The sequence below is a fragment of the Taudactylus pleione genome, unplaced genomic scaffold, assembly GCF_031769625.1.
Source record: "Taudactylus pleione unplaced genomic scaffold, aTauple2 ptg000967l, whole genome shotgun sequence".
In the NCBI taxonomy this organism is placed as follows: Eukaryota; Metazoa; Chordata; class Amphibia; order Anura; family Myobatrachidae; genus Taudactylus; species Taudactylus pleione.
The window spans coordinates 4,802,504-4,826,099 of record NW_028285368.1 but is presented as its reverse complement, the minus strand read 5'-3'; the positions used below and the strand labels follow the sequence as shown (position 1 = coordinate 4,826,099).

The 23,596-nt window shown below is 41.1% G+C and overlaps 1 protein-coding gene across 2 annotated transcripts in view; it reads right to left on the bottom strand.

Moving 5' to 3' along the window:
- Positions 1-3,709: 3,709 nt before the first annotated feature.
- ANP32B (acidic nuclear phosphoprotein 32 family member B) overlaps positions 3,710-23,596 on the bottom strand; it is a 55,153-nt gene continuing 35,266 nt past the window's right edge. The window contains exons 5-7 of one of the 2 annotated variants that reach the window (XM_088460092.1): positions 23,312-23,442; positions 21,947-22,013; positions 3,710-4,291 (exon numbers count right to left, since the gene is read on the bottom strand). In XM_088460092.1, the coding sequence (XP_088316218.1) occupies positions 4,221-4,291; positions 21,947-22,013; positions 23,312-23,442 (269 nt within the window). In that variant the 3' untranslated portion in view covers positions 3,710-4,220. Of the gene's footprint in view, positions 4,295-21,946; positions 22,014-23,311; positions 23,443-23,596 lie in introns of both variants that reach the window. The other variant, XM_088460091.1, reaches the window with a different exon arrangement.

The window sequence follows — 23,596 nt, the reverse complement described above, 5'->3', positions numbered from 1 at the left end:
AATTTCTCCCTAAATATGGTAAAGAAAAATATGCTACATTTTGTGAGGTAAATAGAAATACAGTTTTATGACTTATGATTTATGGATGACCGTGTGGAGAGTAGATGGCCAGTCAACATCATGTTGTCGTGACAATGGGCCTATTTTATGAGGAGGCCTGGAGCTGTAGCTCCATCCACCCTATTGTTAATCTGGCCCTGATTATCAGCTATATAGAGGCGTTACATCATGGCAAACATGTTTTACTACAAGTTAATTCTAGGAGGTAAATTTACTAAAGTGAGTCTTTAGAAGTGGAGATGTTGCCCATAGCAACCATTCAGATTCTACTTAACATTTAACTATACCATCTAGAAGATAATAGCTAGAATCTGATTGGTTGCTAAGGGCAATATCTCCACTTCTAAAAACTCTCACTTTAGCAAATTTGCCCCTAGCACTGGTTATGGGATGTAGTTATCAGACGGGCGGATGGTATGCCGCCGATCTGAATCCCTACGCTGAAAGTCCGACATGGGACTTATAATAGGCAACTGTATTTAGATGCCTATCTTAAACCCGACACCAGAACACAGACAGATGCCAGCTCGAACAAAGTAAGTCCGGGGTGTCTTAGCGGTTAGCCGCAGGGAAGGGGGTTTAGGTACCATAGCAGGGTTAGGGGGGGGGGGGGGAGTTTAGGCACCCCTAATGTGTGTGTGTGTGTGGGGGGGGTTAGGCACTAAGGGGGGAGGGTTAAGTTTAGGTACAAAGGGGGGAGACTTAGGTTTAGGCACCAACGGGGAGGCTTAGGCTACAAGAAGGGAGGGTTAGGGAGAGAAAGGGGGTGGGTAAGTATAATTACCCAACACCTGTCAGGATACAAACCATCAGGATGCCGCTGTCGGTATTTTGACAGAAGGCATCCAGACAGCCGACCATTACATACAGATTTCCTGGCTATTGGTTATGCCCATAACAGTCCCAGCATTACTTACATGCACTAAAACCCAGTAACATCAGTCATGGATTTTTTTTAGCTTCATGGGGTTGGAGTAAACCAATGTGTTTTATGCTGGCCCAATATATGTAATGTTAAATGATTTAGGTTTTGCCTCACAGCTTAGTTAAAAATACTCACCCACTTATCACTTATAAACTAAGTATATATGTGCACTTTTACTTCCAAGTGACAATTGCATATACACAAATAGATATTGATTACAATTGCTGTATCACTATGTGATCTAGCAATTCAGTGCAAGTGGTTTCACTTTCTACCAATTACTGGTTAGTGGCCCTGACTCAGCAAGGATTGCAGTTGCTAATACGCACGCAATTAGCAGATTGTTGCGTACTGCGCATGCATCGCAGTGCGTGAACCAGCCACTGTGATCGGGACTGCAGTCGCAGTGACCACACAGAGCCATTGCAGAGTGATTGACAGGAAGTGCAGTTTGTGGGTGGTGATGGGGGGTGGTCGGAGAAACATAGGCGTGCCAGTGCGTTTAAACACCGTTGCAGGGGCGTGCATAAATTAGCCACTGCGATGTTTTACGCAGCTTGATGACTCATAGTGTGCAATGAAGTTAGCAATTTCTGAGTAAGGTCTGACTTTGTGCAAGTGTGCGTGAGGCAAACGATGGTACTCGACTGTACCGATGGTTTAACAGTCTTGCTAAACATTACGGATGTGTGTAAGGTAAAGTGGGCATCCTAATGTTGTGCTGTGGCGGAATGGATTAGCATACTATCGCAGTTCAAGTTGCAATCGGTAGTGAATCAGGCCCAGTATCCTCAATCAAAATGGCAAATGATGGTGGCTGAAGTGTGTTAGCATTCTTCCACCCAAATCTTTGTAACGCTTGAAATCCTGAATATACATTAATCTCCAAACCTAACACCTGAGGTTTTCAGAAGACTATTTGCTTTTTTGACACATCAAGGAAGAAACATTTCCAATATCCACTTAGACCAGCAGTTTTCAGCCATTGTGCCACGGTGCTATTGTTCAGCGTCCCGCAGCAGTCAGAGCCGCCGATCATATTAAGTACTGCAGTCCGAGCGGACCAGGCTGCCGCTGAGCTCTTCTGGGAAGCTCAGGCACGCCCAGGCCATGACCTCTGTAGACGCTGTGGTGTGACATCACAGATCACACCCGCTCACTCAGCCATGCAAGCCCGCCCCACCAGCCCGCCCTCTGCTGTGTTGCCAGCTCTGCACTGTCAGCCAATGAGGGACAGGTAGTTGTCAAAAAATTTATATTTTTAATGTGGGAGCCAGTGTGAATTGCTTTTGGGTGAAAGCAATGTTTTTGTTTTTTTTTTGTAGGGGTCAGCCAATGTTTTTTTTTTTTTTTAAGGGGAGCAATGTCGTTTATATTTATTCTGTGTGGCCAGCCAATGTGATTGTTTTTCCTGTGGGGAGCAATGTGGTTTTGTTTGTTTCTGTAGGGGCCAGCCAATGTTATTTTTCCCGGTGGGGGCCAATGTATGTGTTCTATTTCTCTGGAGCCAATGTATGTGCATTTTATTCCTGTGGGGACAATGTGTGTGTGTTTTATTCCTATGGAGGCCAATGGCTGCGCTTTTTTTTTTTTATATGGGATCAAATGTATTTTCATAAGTCGCGCACACCGCATCGCCGGATGGTGTGCCTTGGCAATTTTAAAATCTTCGTAGTGTGTCTCAAGTTGAAAATCACTGACCTAGACAGTCACATCATTCCTTATACGTGTAATGTATATTTACTCTGTACCCATGTTCTTCTTGTTATGAAAATTGACACATAAAATGTTCACCTAAATGGGAATATATGAAGAAAATAAATCTCTCACTGTATGACACTGCTGCATACGGGTTGGGTACAGGATGCCGACAGTCAGAATCATGACGCAGGTAAGTGTACTAACCCTAACGCTCCTTTCCTGCAGCCTAACCCAAACCCTCCCCTTCCGCAGCCTAACTGTAACCTTTCCCTTGTAGCCTAAACCTCCCCCTAGTACCTAACCCTAATACTTACAGTATGGACGCTGGCTGTCGGAATTCTGGTAATGCGACCGCCGGTGGGTTTGGTACGGAATCCCAGCAGTCGGGATGCCGGCGGTTAGAATACCAACAGAGGCATCCTAACACAATTAGGTAAGTGTACTAAACCTAACCCTCCCCTGCTGCAGCCTAACCCTAATCCTCTCCGTAACACGAATACTTACCAATGAGATGCCGACTGTTCAGGATTCTGAAGCAGGGATTCCGATTGTTGTCCATGTATAGCCCATAAAAGTCAGCATGTCTGCTTCAAAAAATAATCAAGACCTCCAAAATATTGGATAGGGTAGCACTGCAACGTGTTATTACAGTCAGAGAAGGATACCTTTATAGCAAGGAATTTAAAAGCTAAACTGCAAGAAATATCTGTTTCTATTTTGGCATGCATTTAAAATGTTGACTGGAAAATGTAAGTCAACAATTGTGAAAACTAAAAAGTATATAAATATATAAATCAAAAACCAACAAACACAGCACATTACACTACATGATTAAGAGTAATTTACTTCTCATTCAGAAATGTAAACATACAACTAGGGTTTACCAAATAGTAACATGTTTATTTCACTCATGTTCTTAAAAATAGTTCATCTGTAGTTGTCGCAAAAACATCCTACTGTAAAAAAATATCGAACTGTTAGGAAAAAAAAAAACCAAAAAACAAAACATGAAAAACAGACCCAAAAATGTTAAGATTTTATTTACAAAGTTTTTTTTCCTCTTTTTGTTGTTGTACAGAAAGTAAAAATGGTGCTCCAACGTCTATTTAATAGGTAGCCATTGACAATCATGACTCACCAAATCAGACCCTCAATGTTCTATTTCATTAACCCTTAAGAACCCCAACAAAATAGTAAAAGCATTGACCCAGTTTATTTAGCTGAAATATATAGGTGTGTGTAATATTATTTAATACACACAAATATATATGTCATTTTGTAATATATATTTATTTTTTTGCCTTTTCCAGACTTAATTATAAACCATGATGTAATAAGCTTCCAGTAGGTTTTATTGGCTGTGTAGGAATGTCACAGTAACGACTCTTTGGCTCTTTTTGGGTGTTCAGGGATAGGGCTTGTTTTAATTGTTACAATTCATTTGCAGCCTGCTTTTCAGTAATCCATGGATGGGGCCAGTTCAACCAATACTGTATAATCCAATAAGGTCCTTTTTCATTTCTCTTTTATGACTTTAGTCGTCCTCTTCATCACCTTCGTCATCTGTTTCTCTCTTTCTCTTCTCTCCTTTTCCAGTTTCTTCATCTTCTGAAAAATAGGACAGGTAAGAAAATAAATTGACATAAAAAGATACTACAAAACATTTCCTGATTTTAGAATCCACATACAGCCATAACACGGTCATATATAAAGGTGTTTAATTACAACACCTTAAAAACTTAATCTACCCTCTGTATTTTGTGTTTGAAATAAATGAACAATAGTTTAAGCAAGATGTCAGTCAGGATATAGTATGATTGTCGAATCAAAATGTCGACAAGCATTATGGGACTCTGGAAGGTAGGCGCTGCAATGTTGAAATTACCATAATGTTTACAGGTATATTGTTGGCACACGTAAAATGCTTAGAATAGCATATACTGTCTTTATAAGCTGCATATTAGATGTATTAAACTATGCTTATCGGCCTATTTTACAATCTATATTCTTTGCCAACTAAATGTGCGATTATTAGTAAAATGTAAACGCATCCATAAGGCAATGGAGTAATTGGCAGATATATGTAGAACAGGGGGAGATGGATATCACCTGAGGAGTTGTGTTAATATGACAATGTATTTAACAATGTATTAATATAGTTAATGGAAGACACTAAGAAATATATACCTATACATAATTTATATTGAAAAATGCGATATTATGAGATTCTGTAATTTTACACTCCCTTTTTCTTTTTTTTTTTTCTTCTTTTGTTTCTTTTCTTGTCTATGTAACTTTTGAAGAAAAAAAAAAAAAGTCTAGTTTCAAGTTAAAGCAGATTTTACATTAAATCTACTGTATCCATATTTTTCTCACACATGTAAGTTACAGCGCATATTTAAGCAGTGAAATGGTGCCATACAAGGAGGTTCACAATTATTTTTGCCTGTGGAAATAATAATTTAATAAAAAAGTTTTGCAACAATGTTGTCACATGAGTAGATTTTTTTATTCTAGTTCAAAAAAGTCCGACTGCAGTATTTAGAGCCCGCAGAAAACCTGCCAGAGAAAACCAGTGCTTCATATAAAAATGTAACAGTTCTTCTGTAGCTACAAAACTGGATTAAAACAACTACTAAAATATTCTGTAGAGCTTTTCAAGTAGCTTTTTGCTTGGCAGAAAGAAAAACTGAATGATAGATAGCCTGCAGGCGGCACAACCACTATCCCAGCCGTAATGGTGCCCAATAAAGACTTGGAGAGTGCCCTGTGTAACGGATGATGCCCCACGTAATTTCAGTCTGATTTCTAAGATTTAAGCAGTCGTGAAAGCAGCTGCCTGGCCAGGAAAGTGAACATGAAGAATAATGAAAATAACAAGAGAAGGAAGAAGCTGAGAGAAGTAATACAGGGGACATGCTTGACAAAATTTGGTGAGCATGGTTTGAGGAAAGCTGGCGAGCAGGAGTTAGAAAAATTGATGAGCAGGGGGGCATGCACATACAGATAATGGGGGGTGGGGGTTATAGCAGAGAACACAGAGACATGGAAGTAATGAAGACACATTTTTTTAAATCTGTTTATGCCATTTTTGTTTTTTTGCTCTTTGGAAAACTCACTCTAGTACGTCCAGTGTTAGAAGTAGAGAAAAGTCTACAGATGGCAGGAAGAGGATGGATGCCAATCAGAGGTAGGACAATTATATTTAAGAAATATTGATGTTATACTATTTTCTTTTTGGTTTTTTTATTTTGGAAAGGATATTTAAGTGGGTTAGGTATGGTGCCTGGAAGAGGTGATGAGTGAGTGGTACTTTTGTGGCTAGGTATGAAGTCAAAAAGTGGTGGTGAGCGAGTGGTATTTCTTTTCTTTTTTAATTGCGTTAATTTTTGGACTTTTATAGTTTACACCGACAAAATGACAGCAAACAAGTGTACAAAAATATAAGGTTTAACATATATTACGTTTAAACATTCAAGAATATAACCGAATAAGTATAGCACAAAACGAGCGGCTCAGTGTAATATATCACAAAGAGATTAAAGCATACGAGAAGTAACTCACATAATATTGAAAATCATTATACACTAAAATCTTTTACAATATAATAGTTATGAAGTGGGGACTGGAAGACGCCATTCAGACCCACGCAACATGAGACCAGGTGAATAATGGGTATCAGTGAAACTAATATGTACTCCGCTCTATAAAAGGGATCAGTGCAAAACATCCATATCCCAAAACAAAGCACCGGACTGAGTCGCCCTAATATCAACCTACCCATATAAGACAAGCAGGAAGTAAAAATAAACAAATCAATAGAAATAAACCAACAAAATATACACCAGTCATTATCTCAAATATATAGACAACAAATTATAATAAATAATCTCCCAATACCTCCCATCCTATACGACCATACCCCCAATTTACGGCACACCTGGATCCCCCAACAATCCCCTCCCAACCCTAACTACTCTATGAGAACATAGGGGCAACTATTCCCGTGTACCTGAAGGCCATTGTGTATCTAGCCCAGGATCAAAAGAGGCACAAGAGACTCCTAAAAATAACAAAATAGCCTACCCAAAAATAAAACCTAAAAGTAAGGTCAGACAGGAAAACTTGAGAGAACATAACAGATCATACCCGGGGTATATCAACCCATGTCGAGGTTCTCTGGGTGCCCGCAAAGAAATTCTGTCAAACTGCCACCCCCAACATTCTTAATAAGGAGAAGAGCAGTATCAGGATATACATAACAGGTATTTTTTACAATAAATGTTCTCGGAGGGCCACTTAAAAAAAATTAGACTCCGGAGATGTACAGCAGGGCTGGTCAGCAGTAAGCTGAGAAGAAAATGAGCTTGTAATGAAACATCTTTCAAGGATGGCAGGGTCTTCTGGGCACAGCACCCTCTGAGATTCCAAGGGGATCAGCTGAGTAACAATAGGAGTGCTGCAGACCATAAGGACGGAAACAGAACACTCATCCTCAACATTTCCAACCAGCTTCTGCGGCAGAACTTGACATAAAGGAGACAAATCAGCATGCAGCTTCATCACCTGAGCTGCCAATCTCTTTCCGAGGCAATTGTCGAAGCTGGATAATTGGCTGAGACAAGATCAGTTTAAAATTGGATCGCAGCGACGCCATCTTGCGACTGGCAGCAAGACGCCATCTTGGAAATGAGATTGCAAGACGCCATTTTGCGAATGGCCACCTAAGCGCTATTTTAGATAAACTCACACTTTAGTACATGTGGCGATATTACTATTAGCATCATGCGATTGCATCTGTGACCATCGCCATAAGTTACGGCGATTCATCAAAAGACCATTTCATGACTTTACGTAGTTTGGGTGCTCTGGATAAAGTGTGTATATTATTATAATTCCCCTAAAGGATATATTTCAGAAATGGCTGTACAGTATGTCAAAATTGGATTGCTTTAGTTAAACAGAGCAAATGGCCACGTGACAACTAGCCTGTGAAGACAAGCTTCATGGACATAACGTCTGCTCACTCCAGGTGGCCCTGCTCGAATACAGCAAGAGGGTCGTTTGTAGCACCTTACATTAGCAGGCTTCCTACAATAAAATACCTTCAAAGTCAAGAGTGTTATCTGAGGTTTGGGTCTTGTAGCTGTGCTAATTTGCATCTACACAGGCCCTGGGAGAACAAAGACCAGTATTTTGGAGCCTGAAAAGGGTGGGGGCTGCTGGGGCATGAGCAAGTCATGGAACTATAATGCTCAGCATTCCACACTGCTAGGTGTTCACTTCTAGAGATAGCTGAGAGCGAAGAAGTGCTCCCCATGTCGGTCTATGGTGGTCTCCCTACACAAAGATTCTCTAAGACTTCAGATCAGCGTCATCTCTGTGCTCTAATGAATTCACGTGCCTGTAGAGGCTCATGCTATAATTGCGTAATCACTGTGAGTTTAAGTGAGATTTAAGTGCACCATTTCTCATACACACATTAATACGCACAATTGCGCTGTTAACTAGTCGCATATTAGCGAATGCATAAGACCCTGTATGAAAACGCTGAATATTAGCTCCATGCACATGCATCTGCCCCAAGTTAACTAGCGTCTTTACATCAAACCCCACATACTCACACATTACATATTCACATACAAGGTTCCATAAGCTTTAAGGTATAAGATTCAAGTATGCACATTTACTATAATTGCTATGAAATAAAGATTATTTCGTAACTAAGGTTTTATACGTGATAAGTAAGCCATGTTTGGTATTGTACTGATGCGTACTCTCTCAACAGTATTCCGGTAATATCGATGGAGAGATCGCAACATGCATTCTCAACTTATGGACCGCAGAGACTTCAAGCAACAAAATGTACATTATATGAACAACTGTTAGGATTTGCATGAGGTGGGAAACCAGAGACCTCCAGTTGTTAGAGGCTGGACTGTGTCTATTTGAACCAACCTGTTAAATTCTTTGTAACATATGCCCTCTCCTTTAGGACCAATGGTATTGGCAACAAACTTCTCTATTGTGTTGTTTATTTCTGGGGGGTATAAATATGTGTGCTCTGACCCTGGGTTCCTAGTCTTTGTGCTGAATGCTGATTGATGAGGGGTTTCTTGCTGATTCTCAACATCTGGACGAGAGAGCGCCGCGTATGTATAATTGTACTTGGGTCTGTATAATCTCTTTGCGCTAAGATTATATGAGGATCATAGCGTGTAACTGCTGTACTTTTACTTGAATAATACTTTGTGCTTTGGAACCACAGGTTCTAGGTCTGGAGTCTTTATTTACTGTATGACTGCATACGCAAATTAGCGTCATCCTTAGAGGTTTATAGGCAGGATATTAGAAGGTATAGGCAGGGGTATATAGAGGTTCAAAGGCAGTATCGTTACAATAATAGCTAGTAAGAGTATTTCCATAATGTGCACAAAAGATACAGTCACAACAGGAGAGAATCACAAAGGTAAGTATCAGCAACCGAAGAACAGTCCAATAGGCAGCACTAAACAGGAGACTTAGCCACAGGAAGTCCAGGATAATGCAGGAAATTAGAGAGGAAAAAAGCAATCACTGCAGCAGGTGCCCAGTAGGTCCGCAGCACTGTGCGATTCTCTGTGCCCGTTTTTAGTTGACCTCCCGGGAGTCTATTGCTGCCTATGTTCCACCTCGTACGATCCTTGGCAAAATGGCTAGGGCTAGAAATGTGTTAAAGAGCAGCCCAATCCTGATGTAGAACCAAGCCGCCTAAAATGAAGAAAAAGATTATTGAACGCTGTATATCCAGCAGTGATGTGTTGCAGGGACTGGGGCTGTGAACAAGAGAGTCCGCCTCACAGTGTTTGCTTGTGTCCGAGCCAAGTAAGATCCCTCGCGGCTCTGGTGTAAGCTTCAGTAGCTGACAATCAGCGTGGCCGAGCTAGTCACAGGGGGCATCCAGACTGCAACACTTGCCGGATCAATACACACAGGTACCTGCAGCAAACCCTCAATATGGTGGCGGGCAAGTGCGGTCACTAGAGGACAGTAGGCACAGGAGATTAGACCACAATCAGGAACCATTGGGCACTAAGAGGAATCCCAGAAAACAGCAGGGCAACAAACAGAATGTCACAGCAATGGCGGCCCGGCAGCTGAAAACGACACAGGCACCAGCATAGCACGGGCATACAAAGGAGTAAAGCGAAGGTCCGAAGCCCAGTAAAAGCACCCCCAGGGCAGCAGGATGACGTCCCACTGAGAAAAATAGTAAGATGGAGTCTCGGATTAGCCACAGGATAAGGAATCAGGATATTTAGGCTGGAGTACTGTAATACTCATATCTTATTCCGTGCCTGTCCAAGCCAAGCCCTCTCAGTATTTTTTTTTTCTTTTTAAGGAAAATTATTAAAACTCTCATCAGCTACTTATATAGCATCAGGATATTTTGTTGCACTTTACAATTAGGAACAACCAATAATAACTGGGTAATGACAGTCAGACAGAGGTAAAAGGGCCTTGCTTGCAAGCTTACAATCTATAGGGAACTAGTCATGTATACACAAGGATAGCTGCTACCTATTGCACATTGGCCCAGCCGGATTGCAGAGGTTCTTGGTGGGCTATATAATCCAGTCACACAGGAATGTTTGCCAAGGATTAGGATGATGTGAAATAAGAGAAAATATGTAAAGGTATGAGTGGACTGTATAGAGGGGATGTAATTGGGTAGGATAGCTTATGGAGGTTATTGTTGATAATGGAGTGCGCTACCTGTTCCAAGATGGCCGCAGACGTCAATACTGCACATGTGCGGCATCATCTATCCACTTTGAGTGATACAGTGGGAGACGTTTGAGCTCCCTTGAGACTAGGTATTTATTCTGCACCGCTACCCGCTAGAAGTATACACTCACAGCCTGGTGAGCTGCATCACAACCCTCTCCGCACCATTACAACCAGTGTATCACAGGGAGTATGGATGTACATCACCTATCTTCTAATAAACCATTCACTGGTTAAGCAAATGAGTGGTTTGTAGTGATTAGGAATTCAATGGTGTGTATATAATTCTGTCATACCTCCACATCTGTACACACAGGTTATGGGCCCAGGCACACAAGAATAAATTATACAAGCCCCAAGCTACTAGGATGCATGCAGCAGCACACAGGCTCCATCTTAGGCACAGACTTCTACAGGCCACAGAGCAAGGACAGCAGAGTGTTAACAGTGCAGTGTCAGCATAAAAGCTAGTCATTACACAGAAGCTGCATAAAACAGTGTTTCCAGCACAGTATGTCAGTACAGAAAATAATTAAGTAGTGTACATATGGCTGCAAGAAACACACACGAGCTGCACCCATGATGGGTTTTTATAAAATTGGAGAGGTACAAAAAAATTTATACAAACTGATAGTTTGCTATGGAAAACAATTAAAGTGTGATAGATCACAGTAGACCCAGGTGAAAGTCTAAACCCAGATGATGTAGAAAGAGTCTAGGGAACCATAGGCTTCAATGTACAGCAACACGTGCACTCTATTATACATGGAAAGGAGTCAACAAATAACATATGGGCAGCACTGCAGACAGCATACCATGATGGAAGTCTCATGTATTATACAATACCAGGTAATGCGAATGCAGCAGTATGAGTGATTACATTGACAGAATGAGGTCTGTTTCTCAACAATTAAGTGTCTGTTGGCGTGAAAGAAGATGAAGACATTGCTACAGAACTTGAAGCCAGAGTTTGACTTCCTGGCATTGGAAGCAAACACAGCAAATTTAACCACAGACAGATGGTTTCTAACGTATATCATGCGAATCAAGTGACAAATAGCTGCAATAAGGATTGCTAGTATATTGGATTCATATGTAACAAGGCAATTCAGCTACAATGAGGAATAATTCATCAAGTTAGTTGCAGGTGACCCCATCACAATCAAAGGGATTGGCAATAAAGTGCTTACAGCTACAAAAGTTGGAAAAATTAAAAGCACATCTGAAAGTTGGAACAAGAATTAAACTCACAGAAATCCAAGACATTATTTACAGTCAGGTGCATAAATATTGGGACATTGACAGAATTTTCATATTTTGGCCTCTATTCACCACCACAATGGCTTTGAAATGAAACAAAACAAGATGTGCTTTAACTGCAGACTTTCAGATTTAATTTGAGGGTAATTACATCCAAATCAGGTGAACGGTGTAGGAATTACAATGGTTTCTATATGTGCCTCTCACTTTTTAAGGGGCCAAAAGTAATGGGACTATCAACTCAAAAGCTATTTCATGGACAGGTGTGGGCTATTCCCTCGTTATTTCATTATCAATTAAGCAGGTAAAAGGTCTGGAGTTGATTCTAGGTGTGACATTTGCATTTGGAATCAGTTGCTGTCGACTCAATATGAGATCCAAAGAGCGGTCACCATCAGTGAAGCAAGCCATCATTAGGCTGAAAAATCAAAACAAACCAATCAGAGAGATTGCAAAAACCATTAGGTGTGGCCAAATCAACTGGTTGGAACATTCTTAAAAAGAAAGAACGCAGCGGAGAGCTCAGCAACATCAAAAGACCCGGAAAACAACTGGCGGATGACAGAAGAATTATTTCCCTGGTGAAGAAAAACCCCTTCACAACAGTTGGCCAAATCAAGAACACTCTCCAGGAGGTAGGTGTATGTGTGTCAAAGTCAACAATCAAGAGAAGACTTCACAAGAGTGAATATAGAGGGTTCACCACAACATGTAAACCATTGGTGAGCCTCAAAAACAGGAAGACCAGATTAGAGTTTGCCAAACAACATCTAAAAAAGCCAATACAGTTCTGGAACAACATCCTATGGACAGATGAGACAAAGATCAACTTGTACCAGAGTGATGGGAAGAGAAGAGTATGGAGAAGGAAAGGAACTGCTCATGATCCAAAACATACCACCTCATCAGTGAAGCATGGTGGTGGTAGTGTCATGGCGTGGGCATGTATGGCTGCCAATGGAACTGGTTCCTTTGTATTTATTGATGATGTGACTACTGACAAAAGCAGCAGAATGAATTCTGAAGTGTTTCGGGCAATATTATATGCTCATACTCAGTCAAATGCTTCAGAACTCATTGGACGGCGCTTCACAGTGCAGATGGACAATGACCCGAAGCATACTGTAAAAAGAAACCAAAGAGTTTTTTAAGGCTAAAAAGTGGAATGTTATGCAATGGCCAAGTCAATCCCCTGACCTGAATCCGATTGAGCATGCATTTCACTTGATGAAGACAAAACTGAAGGGAAAATGCCCCAAGAACAAGCAGGAACTGAAGACATTTGCAGTAGAGGCCTGGCAGAGCATCACCAGGGATGACACCCAGCGTCTGGTGATGTCTATGCGTTCCAGACTTCAGACTGTAATTGCCTGCAAAGGATTTGCAACAAAGTATTAAAAAGTGAAAGTTAGATTTAGGATTGTTTAGTTTGTCCCATTACTTTTGGCCCCTTAAAAAGTGGGAGGCACATATAGAAACCGTTGTAATTCCTACACCGTTCACCTGATTTGGATGTAATTACCCTCAAATTAAATCTGAAAGTCTGCAGTTAAAGCACATCTTATTTGTTTCATTTCAAAGCCATTGTGGTGGTGAATAGAGGAGAAAAAAAAATATGAAAATTCTGTCAATGTCCCAATATTTATGCACCTGACTGTATGTACCAGAAATGGGAACAAATCTTATAGTCATCAGCGTCCTAAAACAGAAAGGTCACAAAGTTCACTTTGCTAAAGGAAAGTGTGAAACAGAAGAGAGACCATAACAGCTGCAGGCACAAGGTACCAGCAATAGTACATCCTAGATACACAGTACTGTTATGCGTTGATGACAACTGCTTCATAGTCACTGGAGCACCGAAGATTTGGTCACCTTGGGTATGAGTGTTCAAAAGCTACAAAACAGGATGGTCATAGGAATGTCAGTGACTAACGTAGGAAAAAAAAAAACAGTACCTGAGAGCTGCACAGCAGGAAACCAAAGTCATAAACCATTTTCCAAGTCAACAGAGCTACAGCACTAGTTGAGACAGTATATTTAGATGTATGTGGTCCAATGAAAGTAAAGTCAGTAAGTGGAAACAGATACATAGTGCCATTAATAGATTACTTCACAAGAATGACATACATATTTACGTCATCAGAGAGAAATCCGAAGTTGCAAAGCAAACTGCAGTATACAAAAGACAAGTAAAAAATCAAACTGGTAAGACTCAAGATACGGAGATCTGATAATGGTGGACAATACCTAAACAAAGAGGTGGAATCTTTCATAATAAAATATGGACTAGAGCATTAATTGACCAATGCCTACACTCCTGAGCAAACTGGTGCGAATGAACGAGCAAACCATACACTATTTGAAAAAGCAAGATGTATGCTGAAGTATGCAGGCCTAGTACAGCAGTTTATCTAGAACATTGTTCTCCTACAGGTGCCCTAATGGACATATTACCTATTGAAGCCTGGTCAAACAGAAAAATCAAGTGTAAGACATCTGAGAACATTTGGAAGTACTACCCATGTACACGTACTAAAAGAAAGATGCAAGTTGGAATACAACTACCAAGAAACTTGTCAAGTCCAGAGATGTTATATTCAAAGAAATAGCGCAAGCTAGAGAAAAACTGGAATTTGATATGCAGAACTAGTATGTGTTACTGAACTTGCCAGAAGCTGGAGATGTGTCTGAACCAGATGGTACCAGCATGGAAGACCACCTGGGATGTAAAATGAGGATTTTGCATTCAGTGAGCCACAGGATATCCCGAAGCTAAAGTCTAGATCTGATTTGTGAATACTTGGCAAAGAGACTTTGCAAGATCTACACTCAAACTATTGTGAAAGACATCAAGAATCATGACAGTAACATCAGTCCCGAGTTCGTGAGCCAAGAGACTGATATGGCCCTCGCTGTCAGTGAGGTTAAAATACCTACCAACAAGGACAAATGAAAGTCATGTGATAGGTTGATGACTTTTTATGGATTTAACCCAGTTTCTCATCCAGGTAGCTGCAGAGAAGCTGAAATGTAATGTTTGTGTTACATGAAGTTTGTAGCGAGGGGGTGTGTTGATAAGGTACTGCGCTACTGTGTAGACTCCATTTTGTTCCACCAGGGAGGCTTAATTTCCTGTTCCAAGATGGCCACCAAGGTCAGATGTACATCACCATCTTGCCACTAAGAGTGACACAATGTGAGACTCCCTTAAGACCTGGTATATTACCGCCATCACTGCTGTACCAGCATCCTGCACCGCTACCCAGTAGAAGTATACACTCACAGGCTGGTGAGCTGTATCACAACCAGTGTATCACAGAGTGTATGAATTTACATCTCCTAATAAACCATCCCACTAGTTAAGCAACTGGGCTGTTGGTAGTGATAAGGCATTCGCTGCTGTGTACATAATTCTGTCATACCACCACACTTGTACACACAGTTCCAGCAGTTATGTGCGTGGTTCTTGACTTTGATAAGCTTGACTGAAGAGGTGAGCTTTCAGGGAATGCATGAACGTTTGAGAGGATCTCGAAAACTGTAGTGCAGAGGATACAATTAAATAACCAGAGAGGACAATAGGAAATGGGCCCCTGGAATAGAAGAGTAGGGACATTATATTGAGTCCACATCTTATAGAAGGAATCAGGTGAACCATCTAGTTAAATAGTCATCCGTTCCATTTCATAAACAAACCAGATTTTGAGAAGTGAAGTAACAGAGGAAGGGTCAGTAGATTTTCAAAAGGAAACAATCAGACAAGTGGCAGCTGTGAAGACATGTCTGGCAAGCCTGTTCTGATGGTTTGTCAGCTCTGGGAATGGGAGTAAGATATGCTTGGGTAAGAACGGTAGTGTAGTACCTAGAAGGGCGTTCAGGAGAAACATGACTCACAGCCAGAATTGTTGGAGAACGGGACATGTCTGTCAAATATGTAGGGAAGAGCCAATGTGCTCGCAACCTCTCGAACACAATGGGGAGGTGTTTCCTTAATGCATACACATATAGAGGATTTGGAGGAACCTGTCCAAATGTGCGAGCAGTCATCCACATCAAGAGACCTACCAAGATCGATTTGTCATTGCAGTTTGTGTCTGCAGCATTTGAAGAGATGGGAAGCAGAATAGTTAGAAAAGGAGGAAAAGGAGTCCAGGAAAAGGGCGGCTGGTCAACAGATGTTCAGAGAGAGTGAGGGACCTTGAAGAGAGTCTACGAGAATGTGTGTAGAAAAAGTATCAAAGTTGTAGGTATTTGTAAAACAGATGTTGGTATGGAAAGGTGCTAGTGAAGTTAAGAGAATGTAGGGAACCCACCTCTGATGACAAGATCATTAAGGAACCTAATTCCCAATCTAAATCTAAGCCACAGAAAAAATGCTGAGGGGGCTAGCCCAGGAGGGAAGTCCATATTAGTGAGTAAAGATGACTACATCTATGCCACATGGTGAGAGAGAAAAACTATCACAAGATGGGCAACAAGGGGCAAGGAAGAACTGAGGAGGACAGACTATTCTATATCCACCCAGAGCAGAGGGAATCGGTATGAAATGCCAGCAGCGCCTGGCCGACAACAGCAGAGTTCTCGGCAGCGGAAGCCCGACAGCGCTGGAAATCCCGATCGTGGATAGGCAAGTATTAACTAACCTAACCCTCCTTAGGGGTGCTTAACCCTAACCTCCACCCCAAGTGCCTAACCCTAATCCCCCCCTTCCCCGCTGCCTAAACCTAAATTCCCCGGGGGGGGTGCCTAACCCTAAATCCCCCCCGGGGATGCCTAACCCTCCCTTCCCCTAGCCTAACCCTAACCCTCCCGGGGGTTGCCTAACCCTGTCCCCGCCGGGTGCCCTAAACCTAACCCTCTCCCCCCCCCCCCGCAGCTGTCCGCTCCCGGCGCCCGGCATCCCTTCGATCGGGAAGCCGGGCGACGGTCTCCGGCGTCTGGGAAATGTCAGGCATCTACATCTAGACGCCCGGCATTTCATCCCTCGCCGGGATGTGACAGTCGGGAAGCCGGCTGCCGGTATTAAGGCAGCCGGCTTCCCCATTGTATACCGAGCAGAGAACCTGGGAAGTAGTGCCAGTAAATGTATTGAGCAAGTTGAGCAGTATAAAAATATTTGTTAAGGTTAGGGAGTTCCAGGCCTCCTCCTAAGCTAGATCGCTGGAGGACAGAGAGTCTAATACTTCGTTTCTTGCCTGCCCACACGTACGAGGTGGACAATTTATGCAGCATGTCACGTAAAGTGGGGGGAGTGGAGGACTACAACCTGTAGAGCCTGGAACAAATAATGCAACAGATGCAGGATACTCAGTTTGAGTCCGTAATATGACCAATCCTTAAGATACGCAGCTTGGTCCATGAGCGAGTGGTATTTTTATTGGTGAGATATGGTGTCAAAATGGATGATAGCACTGAGTGAGGGGTATTTTAGTGTTTGAGGAATGGGTGAGTGGTATTTTGTGAGTTACAGGCAGCAATACTTAAACCTGGGCCTGCACTGATAGTTTGTCTATATTGGTTATTCACTCCTCCAAGCATCCTCAATTTAACAGTGAAAACATTTTGGACATCACATATATACATACTTGTATATAAGTTGGTTTGATATGTGTCATCACCAAGGGTAACTACCATCACCCCCACACTCAGGGCACTAAAATTCCTAGTTACACCTCTGCCTCCTAGGTCTGGCTGCTTTTGGTTTTTATATTGTGCCACGACCAACAAACAATAAAATTGTTAATTTTGGGTGGATCAATGAAGAGTAAAGGAGAACAAGGCATGAGAGCGAAGCATTTATTTAAAAATGAGAACTAATAACTACAACTTACATCTAAGTGAGCAAATATGCATATCAAAAGAAAAAAAGTTGCTATTTAAAATGCAAGGAAGGTAGTTACATTAATGTTGGAATTAAAAAAACAAAAACAAAAAAAAACGAACATTAAAGAAAAAAAAACACACATAATAAACATTAAAAGTACAATAAAAGTCAGTTCCCATATAAGTTGTGAGAGGAGGATCATACTGCACTAATTATATACAAAGGCAAAGAGAAAACTCAAAATATGTAAAAATGTTGACAGCTGTGTCTGCGCATCAATGCAGGTTACATACAATACTCGCTCAGTGGACCTGGGAGCATTACAATCTCTATTATACCATCATTACTGCATGTAATGATATAGTGCTCTTTTCTGAATAATAACTCGTATAGCCTTGAGCTCAAGAATAAATGGTAAATAATTGTACATGTACAAAAAAGGAGAAATCAATTATCTAGTTGGTTAATACTTAAGAAATTAGAATTTCCAGGGAGAAGTCTTTGAAACCCAGGACAGTGCTTTCTAAACTGAGAACAGTTGGATAATAAATATTACCATATTGTGCATGACATGATAACCCAGTCGGGCAGGTTATATAAATACACAAATCAGCCATAACATTAAAACCACTGACAGGTGAAGTGAATAGCATTGGTTATCTCAATGGCACATGTCAAAGGGCGGGATATATTAGGCAACAAGTGAACAGTCAGTTCTTGAAGTTGATGTGTTGGAAGAAAGAAAAAATAGTCAAATGTAAGGATCTGAGCAGCTTTGACAAGGGCCAAATTGTGATGGCTAGAAGACTGGGTTAGCGCATCTCCAAAACAGCAGGTCTTGTGAGGTGCTTCCAATATGCACTGGTTAGGACCTATCAAAAGTGGTCCAAGGATAGAGAACCGGTGACAGGATCATCATAATGGGCACCCAAGGTTCATGGGTAGCAAAGGCTAGCCCGTCCGATCCTATCCCACAGAAGATCTACTGTAGCGCAAATTGCAAAAAAAAAAAAAAAAAAAAAGGAGTAATGCTGGCTATGATAGAAAGGTGTCAAAATACATAGTGCAGTGCCCATGCTGATGCCTGTTGACTGCTGAAAGCACTTACATTGGGCAAATGAGCAATGGAAGAAGGTGGCCTTGTCTGATGATTCACATTTTCTTTTTACATAACGTGGACGGCCGCTTGCGTGTGCATCATTTACTTGGGGAAGAGATGTCACCAGAATGCACAGTGGGATGAAGGCAAGCTGGCAGAGGCAATTTGATGCGCTGAGCAATGTTCTGCTGAGAAAACTTATGTCCTGGCATTCTTGTGGATGTTACTTTGACACATACCACCTACCTAAACAATATTGCAGGAAGTACACCGCTTCATAGAAAAGGTATTTCTTTAAGACAGTGGCCTCTTTAAGCAAGATAATGTGCCCTGCCACAATGCAAAAATTGTTCAGGAATTGTTTGAGGAACATGACAAGAGTTTAAGGTGCTGACTTGGCCTCAAAATACCCCAGATCTCAATCCGATTGAGAATGTGGGGGCAGGGGGGAGGGGGGTATGGAAAAGCAAGTTTAAGCCATGGATACCCCACCTCGCAACTTACATGACTTAAAGGATCTGATGCTAATGTCTTGGTGCCAGATACCACAGGACACCTTCAGAGGTCTTGTGGAGTCCATACCTCAACAGGTCAGGGCTGTTTTGGTGGCACAAGGGCAGCCTACACAATATTAGGCAGGTGGTTTTATTGTTATGGCTGATCAGTTTAATTTAGATAGACAGATTCTGTTGGAAAGCAGCAGTGGTTAACTTAATTGTGAAAAGATAAATAATCACATGACAGGTGTCACAGCAGCAGCCATTTTCCATTTACTTGCACTTGACCTGACAGAGGATACCCAATTAAAAGTGTGTTCATTTTATTTTGTAAAACAACCTACTGATTTACTGCACTAGTTTTATAACAGCCCCATACTACAGAGCATCTGGAAAGTATTCACAGCGCTTCACTTTTTCCACATTTTGTTATGTTATAGCCTTATTCCAAAATGTAAAATTCATTTTTGTCCTCAAAATTCTACACACAATACCCCATAAGTAAAAAGTTTGAGATTTTTGCAAATTTAACTAAAAAAAACAAAAAAAAAAACTAAGAAATCACATGTACATAAGTGTTCACATCCTTTGCTCAATACTTTGTTGATGCATCTTTGGCAGCAATTACAGCCTCAAGTCTTTTTCAATATAAGATGCCACAAGCTTGGCACACTATCTTTGGACAGTTTCGCCCATTCCTCTTTGCAGCAGCTCTCAAGCTCCATCAGGTTGGATGGGAAGCGTCGGTGCACAGCCATTTTCAGATCTCTCCAGAGATGTTCAATTGGATTCAAGTCTGGGCTCTGGGTGGGCCACTCAAGGACATTCACAGAGTTGTCCTGAAGCCACTCCATTTATATCTTGGCTATGTGCTTAGGGTCGCTGCCCTGCTAAAAGATGAACCGTCGCCCCAGTCTGAGATCAAGGGCACTCTGGAGCAGGTTTTCATCCAGGATGTCTCTGTTCATTGCTGCATTCATCTTTTCCTCTATCCTGACTAGTCTCCCAGTTCCTGCCGCTGAAAAACATCCCCACAGCATGCTGCTGCCACCACCATGCTACACTGTAGGGATGGTATTGGCCTGGTGATGAGCGGTGCCTGGTTTCCCCTAAACAGAACGCCTGGCATTCACGCCAAAGAGTTCAATTTTTTGTTTCTCATGGTTTGAGAGTCCTTCAGGTGCATTTTGGCAAACTCCAGGCGGGCTGCCATGTGCTTTTTACTAAGGAGTGGCTTCCGTCTGGCCACTCTACCATACAGGCCTAATTGGTGGATTGCTGCAGAGATGGTTGTCCTTCTGGAAGGTTCTCCTCTCTCCACAGAGGAATGCTGTAGCTCTGACAGAGTGACCATCGGGTTCTTGATTATCACCCTGTCTAGGGCCCTTCTCCCACGATCACTCAGTTTAGACAGCCAGCCAACTCTAGGAAGAGTCCTGGTGGTTCCGAACTTCTTCCATTTAAGGATGATGGAGGCTACTGTGCTCATTGGGACCTTCAAAGCAGCATATATTTTTCTGTACCCTTACCCAGATTTGTGCCTTGAGACAATCCTGTCTTGGAGGTCTACAGATAATTCCTTGGACTTCATGCTTGGTCTGTGCTTTGACATGCACTGTCAAGTGTGGGACCTTATATAGACAGGTGTATGACTTTCAAAATCATGTCCAAACAACTGAATTTACCACAGGCAGACTCCAGTTAAGCTGTAGGAACATCTCAAGGATGATCAGTGGAAACAGGATGCACCTGAGCTCAATTTTCAGCTTCATGGCAAAGGCTGTGAATACTTATGTACATGTGATTTCTTAGTTTTTTTTTTATTTTATTTTTTATTATTAAATTTGCAAAAATGTCAAAAAAACTTTTTACACGCTGTCATTATGGGGTATTGTGTGTAGAATTTTTGAGGACGAAAAGGAATAAGGAATAAAGAAAAGGAATTTTGGAATAAGGCTGTAACATAACAAAATGTGGAAAAGTGAAGCGCTGTGAATACTTTCTGGATGCACTGTATATGCACCAAGAAATGTTGGCATGGAAAATAAATAGATCTTTACATGACTGAGTATTATAAATACTAACTGAAGGAGCAACATTTTAGCACTTTACTGAAATACTCAGTCATAAACTATCCCCATTCCACAATGTTGTTATTTACAAAGATGATAGACTTTGTACGGTGGCTATACTTTGTAGTATACAGTACAGCCCACACAAGGAATTCAATTGCTGGTAATGTGGTCATTAATTTTGGCTCTTGGCATGGAGATCACTATGTTATTGCTACTGATGCTGGCCACACATTACAATCACTGGATCATTACAAACCAATCAGATCTGGGACCAATCTGGTCATACATTTGGAGAGCAAGTGGCATCAGGTTGTAATGAGCCAAAACTATTGGATTGTGATGGAAATTACATTCACACACTATCCTACTTTTTAGGGGTTGGCTGATGACCCAGTATATATACTAATTGAATGCAACCCATTCCAGAACCCTAGATTCCATATTAATAAATTAATTTTAGTCAAATTTCATTATTTAGGGTAGGCCATACAGTGTTCAATAGTTAATTCTGACCAAATGGCTCCCCCTACATAGTAGTATCTGGATGGGTTAGGAGTTCTTATTCCTTTGGCAGCTAAAAAACAGACGGCAACTGTAAACAGTTGTGTAGTGGTGAGTATTACTTTGCAATGGTGTATTTTTAGGGGAGAGTTCTTTAAAACAGTAGTTTATTATAGATTGGATTTTTTGTGGAACAAGCAATTTCTAGTTATATGCCCATTTAGAACTCTAACAAACCTTCATCTTCCTCCTCATCATCATCCTCTTCTTCATCTACTTCTCCATCATGTCCAAAATCTTCTTCCTAAATTAATAAAAATGAGCAAATTATAATCCAAACATGTCAATATGGCAAACTTTCCAGCCATTATGTTTGTAGGGGCATAAGTTGTGGTGGTTGCAAGTGAATTTTAATGGCTGTGGCGAACCTTACCACTTCTAGAATAATGTCCTTACAAATGTTAAACACAATAAAAACAGAAACAAATACATTTTGTGTCACTGAGATTATATGGATGAACTGAACATGAAACACATTTGAGATCCAAAGTAGGCTAGATCCCCAACACCCCCAAGAAAGGCAAAACAATTATGGTAATACAAATATCAATTTGAAGTTACAGACTCAAATCAGCACAAATGGTGTCATCGGCTCCCCCTGGACTACCCACTTATATTGTATAAGTGGACGCCAGCAGTTTGTCAGTGTAAAAAGAGTGGCAGCCATTTTGTGTGAATATTGAGCGTAATTAAAGAGTAGTTTGGGACTGAGTTATTGCTACTATGCAGCGCTGACGATAATTGGCATATATATCAAATGGAACTGTGTTTATTGTACCTAATCATTGGAAAGTCAAAGCTATTGCTCTCTGGAAACAGGAAAGAACAGCATTAGATGCTATTACCAATTGTGGATTACAAATACATGCATGTTATAAGTAAGGGATAGGCCAGCAACAGAGTACTCCAACAACAGACTTTGGGTGCACTTTACAGTAAAATACTAAACAGCTTTGATTTTTTTTTGCTAAATTTCCTAGTTATAGCCAAAGAGGTGCTGCAGCAAAGATAAAGAAGCTCGTTTAACTATTGGAGAAAGTTATTGCCCAATGCCTATTCACTCATGTATTACCAACTATGGTGTTAAAATTGCTATATTCTTTATTTGTTGCAATCTTCTGTCATATGTATGGTGTTCATTATTACTATACCGTGACCTGCCCTGGATCTACATCCTCCTATCTAAATCTACTTGATAATTATTTACCAAGGCGGTCATGTTATGTCATTTTACTGTGTGTAAGGGGCTAACTTCTCAGCTACAGCCTGATGTGGATAAAGTTTATGGAATAATTGTCAAAGGAGAAGGAAGATTTGCTGGAGCTGCTGTCTCTGTTGTAAGGAACCATCTACACTTAACCTATGTGTGTCCACTACAACACCCAGGCTAGCACACAAGGTTAAAAGGGTTTTAAATAAACAAATGCTTCCTTTTTATTGTAAGGATCTGAACAATGGACTAGGCATTTCAAAATTATGTTAATAACAGACTGTAAACATGTATTAATATCAAGAAACAAACAAGAATACAATTCTACTAACCTCTTCCTCTCCACTTCCATCATCTTCATCGTCCTCTTCCCCAACCTCCTCTTCATCGTCATCATCTTCCTCATCTATATCTTCTTCCTCTTCGCCCTCCTCCTCTTCATCTTCTTCCTCCTCTTCTCCTTCTTGAAAACACAAAGTAAAAGAAGTATTTAACATGAAACAATGCCACATGCAGAAATATGTCCTGCTGTACAGAATGCATGACTTCATTTTATTGTAGTGGAACTCAGGATATACTCAAATAAATTGGTATCTGATAAATGTGTGGGTGCAATA